Genomic DNA, 6,310 nt, shown 5'->3' with positions numbered 1-6,310 from the left:
CCTCAATCCAGCGGCATTAGGGTGAGTCTACACAAAAGAATACAAATAGAGGTACAAAATAAAAAATAATATTTTTGAAAATGTACTGCCATTATGAGAAATAATCACTATAGTACTATCTTAAAAAATGATCGATGCATACAAAGCACTTACCAGACACCATTCATCGAACCATTGCTTTTCACAATTAATCTTGTGCTCCACGTCATCCCACTGACACCCACTTTGCATACACATCTCAGAGAGGGGATTGTACTTGGTTTTAAGATATTTGATCTTGGATTCAATATGAGGAATAACTGCTTTATTGAAACTTGGAATCTTACCCAAAACCATTTTGTGTATTTGAATCATATAACCATTTTTAAAACCAGTATCTACCTTCCATAAAGGATCGGAAGCCAGTTCTATGAGAGCGTCAACCAACACTTCCACCTCCTCATCCGTCCAATATTGTTTGTTTTTCCCTCTTCCACGTGCAATTGATGGAGTAATTGTAGTCATCCTAACAAAAAAGATGACAGTGTAAGAGGTATGAAATGAATGTCATATTGGCATAAAAGAACTTTTTTAATCATTAGTAATGACTGATGGATAAATCTTATAATGTCGAGTATACATATAAAACAAAACACCACATAATATACCAATATATGAATCTTATAATGTCGAGTAGAACTGGTACCATTCAAATACATATATAAAATCAGAACACGCAATTGTTATAACATTCTTACAAAATAGAACTCAATCACTAACATTGCCACTAGGTCTAGTAGACCATGTGTTATACATATTGGTTGCCATATTATTTCTAAATGATGACCACTCATTACTTGGATTAATTTGCGTAATATACTCTACTTCTTCATTGTCACTTCCCCCATCAGATTCCTCTTCCTCATCTGCTATAAGTGACTCTTGTGGATCAAAGCTCATAAACTTGCGAATCAAATTATGCATAAGACAACATGCCATGATAATCCGAATTTGGGTTTGAATGGAGAAAAATGATGGTGATGCAAGAATCTTCCATCTCCCCTTTAACAACCCAAAACATCTTTCTATAACATTCCTAGCCTTAGAATGCTTCATGTTGAAGTATTCCTCTGGTGTCTCCGGTCGATGGCCATCAAATTCTTTTAGGTGATATCGTTGTCCTCGATATGGGACAAGAAATCCATTTGCATTGCAATATCCAGAGTCAACCAAGTAATAACAACCTTCATTGTTGAATATAAATGAAATTGTTAGTAACATTAAAAAATAAAAATAAAATTTATAGTATACATTACAACGCAAATGTACCTCGAGGGACCCTTAGACCATGCGGTCTTGATATCGCATCTCGAAGCACACGACCATCATGTGCTGATCCCTCCCAACCAGGTAATACATATATGAATTGCATGTTTGGGCAACAAACACCTAATACATTAGTTGAAATACACCCTTTTCTAGTGCGAAAACGAGGTTTATCTTCTGTAGGAGGTGTAACTTTAATTAATGTTCCATCTAACGCTCCTAAGCATCCCTACAAAGTTAACAATTATACGATTAACACTTATTATAAAAAAAACATGTATTAAAGTTGATGTTAGATGTAAAAAGTACCTGAAAACATTTCCACTTCTCATCTTGACAATCCTGAGTAATAGGTTCTGGCTTCTTGAGCAAAATAGGATATAATTTTAAAATTGCATTAAGAACTTGATGAAATTGCCGACTCACTGTTTCTGTACTACGGTAAAAAAGTAGGCTAATTGTTCTACTTTTTTTGTGATGAGCCAAGGTATATATGAACATTGCTACAACCTCCTCTATGGATGTGTTCTTAGTGGGTTTTAGTCCTCCAATGTTTGCTACCATATCACACAATATCCTAAAGGTTGCTCTATCCATGCGAAGTTGACTAATGCAAGCAGAATCACAATCCATTGTCAATCTACACATCCATCTCATTCGATTGACTCTTTTTTCTTCTTTTGTTTTGATATGACGAACATTATCTCGAAGGTATGAACAAATGAGTACATAATATAGAGCAAATAACAAGACCAGCATATTGTTGGTTGTTTGTTGAAGCAATAATAGTTTCTTTAGTTTTCGTCGTTGTTCGGTAATAGGAAGCCGAGCCATTTGATCTACATAAAAAAATCCAGCAAGTAATTGTAACTTCTGGATTGGAAGGTAGGGCAAGCATCATTAGTAACAAGCAAATTGGTTACCATTTTTAAAACAAGAAACAAATCATGGGCATCATATATTGCTAGCAAATCTCTCAAGGTGCATCTTCCCTATAAATCAAATAACCATGTGTTTCAAGTTCTGTTTTCCATATTCTTCTTCATAAGAAGAGCTACTAAAACCATTCTTCTTCATATCATATAAAGATCAAGATCGAAGACAAAGTTGCAATTGCCAAAAAAGATGACATGGAAGAACATTCATATGTGTGGAAAACAAATGCATTCTGAGCAGCATGTGTGGAACAACATTCATATCAGTAGCTGGTTAGTTGCATGCTCACATAATATTACAAAGAAAATAAACGACAAGGCAACTAGATAGAAAAGATTGAGAAAAAATAAAAATACCTAAAGATGACTTGAAAGAAGAACAAAAATCAGAACTTGGTGAGGAACATAGCAGAAAAAAAATCAAGGAAGAACTTGGTGAGGAAGATAGCAGAACTTGGTGAGGAAGATGACAAGGCAACTTGCTCAGTTTTGTGGGGGAAAAAAAATCAAGATCGCAGAACAAAAATTAGAACTTGGTGAGGAAGATGACAAGGCAACTTGCTCAGTTTTGTGGGGAACAAAAAATCAAGATCGCAGAACAAAAATCAGAACAAAATCAACATCGCAAAAAAAAAAAGGGCAGAGCTATGGCGAGAACTTGGTGAGGAAGATAGCTCACCTGGCGAGGAACTGCGTCGAGGAGAGGGAAGAGTCACGGAGAGGTCACGGAGAAGGAAGATTCGCGACGAGGTTGACGTCGAGGAAAAAACCTAACGTCAAGGAAAGGGAAGAGCTATGGCGAGAACTTGATGAGGAATGCCAACGCGTCACGGAGAAGACTCGGATTCACGGTGAGGACAACGTCGAGGAGAGGGAAGAGTTGTGGCGAGAACTGGTCGGGACGAGCTGTGGCGATTTGGACGGGAGAAGAAAAGAAATAGGGCAGATGGAGGGAAAGCACGCGCGCTAAATCGGGATCAGGAATGAACAGTAGTGTTTTTTCATTCCCCCCAATTTGCTAGGGATTGGAGAAAACCCATAGACTAGTATATGAAATTTACTGTTTAGGAAACAAGCCCACTCACCAAACATACCAATTGATTCCCATATTCTTTCCTTTGGTTAACTCCCTCTAACCAAGCAGGCCCTTAGTGCTTGCCTTGGTGATGCAATCGCAAAGTCACGTGACCTCCGGGCATCTCGCTGCGGCCTGTTCCATCACATCCGTTTTTGCAGCGGCTTCTTGTTCCATTTTTACTGATCTCATGCCAGCAAAGTCCAAGGGTTTGGGCACAATTATTAAGGAATGTCTGCATGTGGCCGCGTACTCGAACGGTGTGAGCTACTCTAATCTTAAGGCATCCTTACCTTGTGATAAAAATATTATATATATATATATATATATAAAATTGATCTGCTGCGGACAAAGACGTGTGAACCGTTGCGGACATGCCTTCCTGATCGGTCACCAATCCGATCAGGGAACTCCTGATCGGTCTCTGGACCGATCAGGAGGCAGTCCGCACGGCGAGGTCCGCAACATATCAATATATATAGAGAATTGCTATGCTGCGGACAAAGGCGTGCGAACCGCTGCGGACATGCCTTCCTGATCGGTCACTAGTCCGATCAGGGAACTCCTGATCGGTCTCTGGACCGATCAGGGAACCTCCTGATCGGTCGAGAGACCGATCAGGGAATGATCGGTTCCCTGATCGGTCGAGAGACCGATCAGGAGGCAGTCCGCAGCGGTCCGCACGGCGAGGTCCGCAGCATAGCAATTCTATATATATATATATATACACACTACGGATCAGACCCTATTTTACGGATTGCTGTGGACTAAATTCCACGTAATTTTTTTTAATGAAAACGTTTTCTCTTTCTTTGATTTTCCTTCGTTCTCGCCTAACCGAAGCTCACCGCGCCTCCTCGCGCCAGCCACCCTCGCGCCCCGCCGCCGACCAACCGTCGCTGGCCCGGCCGCCCCGTAGACGCGATCCCGTCGGAATCCGATCGCGATCTCGTCGGAATCTGGTGCGATCGCGGCCGGATTCCGGAAGCAATCGCGACGGGATGTGATCGCGCCAGATTCTGGCGAGATCGCGGCCGGATTCTGGCGCGATCGTGGCCGGAATCCGGCGCGACTATATCCCCTCACCGCTCGATGGTGGGCAGGCGGCAGCAGCCGGAATCCATGTCCCAATCCCCGACGGGTTCACCCCTGGGCTATAGTGTGGGTGGATCCAGGTGGCCGGCGGTGGGTAGGCCAGTCGGCGGCGGGGCGCGAGGGTGGCTGGCGCGAGGAGGCGCGGTGAGCTTTGGTTCGACGAGAACGAAGGAAAATCAAAGAAGAGAAAGTTTTCATTAAAAAAAATGATGTGGACTTTAGTTCACAGCAATCCGTAAAATATGGTCCGTAGCATAACAATTATATATATATTAACATGTAACTATCCATTTCATTAATTCATATATAAATATGAAAAAAGACGATTGAATCGCATGAATAATAGAAGTGACCTTTTAATCTCTATTGATTTATAAAAAATATTAAAAAAACACCTGTTCCAAGTATTAGAGCTGATTTGTAGCTAGGGGGGTTGAATAGCTCGTCATACTTGGTTTGCTTACTTCGATATTATTGATTTGCAGCGGAATAAACTTGAAACTAGATTCAATGCTAACACAAGGATTTACTTGGAATCCACCTCAATAAGAGGTGACTAATCCAAAGATCCACATACGACACGCTCTCCACTATGAAAACACTCATTTTTGGTAACTACCGGAGGTGGAGAAATCTCATACAACACTCACACAACAAGATACAACTCACTCAAGAAGTAAATAGTACAAGAAAACAAATGAAAAACCTCTTCTTGCTTGATCTCTTATTGATGAAGACGCCTCTTGAACCTTGGAAGTGCAACAGCACTTGTCCCCAAGAACTGGCGAAGAGTAGGCGTAGAAGGTCATGTGCTAGAAGAAGGCTCAAGCGAAGAACTACTAAGAAGAAAGCTCTCCACGGCTTTATACACTGCGCCTCTAGGGCTCCCAATCGATTGGACTTGCTCCCAATCAATTGCCACGTGTGATCCGTGCCATCCCAGCAGTCCAAAGCTCGCTACCTGCGTAACGGTCATATCTCAATCGATTGGTCAATCGATTGGGGAGGCTTGAATCGATCGGTTAATCGATTCAGAGCGCCTCTGCGCTCTCATTAGAAAAGGCCTGAATCGATCGCCCGATCGATTCAACCTTCCTCACGTCGCATGAGAATTCCAACCCCAATCGATTGATTGGCGGTGCCCAATCGATTGATTAGCGGTGCCCAATCGATTGGTCGATCAATTAGGCTGCATTCTTTGCTCACGATAAACACTCCCAATCAATTGACTGCTTGATTGGGTTGTTGTTTATTACAGTACTCTCGCAATCGATCGACTGATCGATTGGGCTTTGGTTTAATTGATCGGCTGATCGATTGACCACCCTTGACTTGCTTAACTCAAGCCCAAGTGTTCCCAAATCCAGCATCTGATCAACCGTGATTTGTTTGAACTCCTCGTGCCAAGTGACGGTCAACCTTGACCCACTTGGACTTACCGTCTCATGCCAAGTGTCTAGTCCGACAACCAAACCGACAATTCTGATTTTTATTTTCCTTGTTGTCGGTAACTCTGTTTTGATAGTTCTTGTACTTATTGTGTAACACTTCTTGCGAACTATTAGTGGATTGCTCAACGACAGCACTCGACGAGTGTGGGGCCTTGGAGTAGGAGTCGACGAAGGCTCTGAACCAAGTAAAACTTGGTTTGTTACCGTTGTTTTTAATTTACCTTCTACTGCATACCTCGATTTAATTTTCGATTTTCGACGATCACTATTCACCCCTCCCTCCTAACGTTCTTTATGATCCAACGCCAATAATCTCCATAATCGGACTATTGCACCTGCAATCTTCATATATTATCAAACATCGAAACTCACACATCAAAACTCAAGTTTGAGCCAACTCAAGTTTGAGCCAACTCAAGCTTAGTCAACTTGGTCAACCCTGATCCAGG

General features: G+C 41.8%; 1 protein-coding gene and 1 long non-coding RNA gene across 2 annotated transcripts; both read right to left on the bottom strand.

Moving 5' to 3' along the window:
- Positions 1-233: 233 nt before the first annotated feature.
- Positions 234-3,209, bottom strand: LOC122006223. The gene is made up of 2 exons (XR_006118653.1): positions 2,920-3,209; positions 234-505 (listed from the first exon to the last, which is right to left on the bottom strand). It is a non-coding gene; the product is annotated as an uncharacterized LOC122006223 (long non-coding RNA).
- On the bottom strand, positions 662-2,354 carry LOC122006222. Its single transcript, XM_042561642.1, has 2 exons — positions 1,615-2,354; positions 662-1,534 (listed from the first exon to the last, which is right to left on the bottom strand). Exons 1-2 carry the CDS (start codon positions 2,137-2,139, stop codon positions 1,292-1,294), a joined length of 768 nt encoding a protein of 255 aa, XP_042417576.1. The 5' UTR covers positions 2,140-2,354; the 3' UTR covers positions 662-1,291.
- Positions 3,210-6,310: the final 3,101 nt, after the last annotated feature.

This window comes from Zingiber officinale, chromosome 7B (assembly GCF_018446385.1).
Source record: "Zingiber officinale cultivar Zhangliang chromosome 7B, Zo_v1.1, whole genome shotgun sequence".
Classification (NCBI taxonomy): Eukaryota; Viridiplantae; Streptophyta; class Magnoliopsida; order Zingiberales; family Zingiberaceae; genus Zingiber; species Zingiber officinale.
This window is presented reverse-complemented; position numbering and strand designations above follow the sequence as displayed.

Bases quoted from the DNA above. Each gene is read 5' to 3' on its own strand.
- LOC122006222 (XM_042561642.1), bottom strand. From the start codon at position 2,139: ATGGCTCGGCTTCCTATTACCGAACAACGACGAAAACTAAAGAAACTA. The intron at 1,535-1,614 runs GTACTTTTTACA...TTAACTTTGTAG, and splicing joins AGAAGTGGAAATGTTTTCAG to GGATGCTTAGGAGCGTTAGA.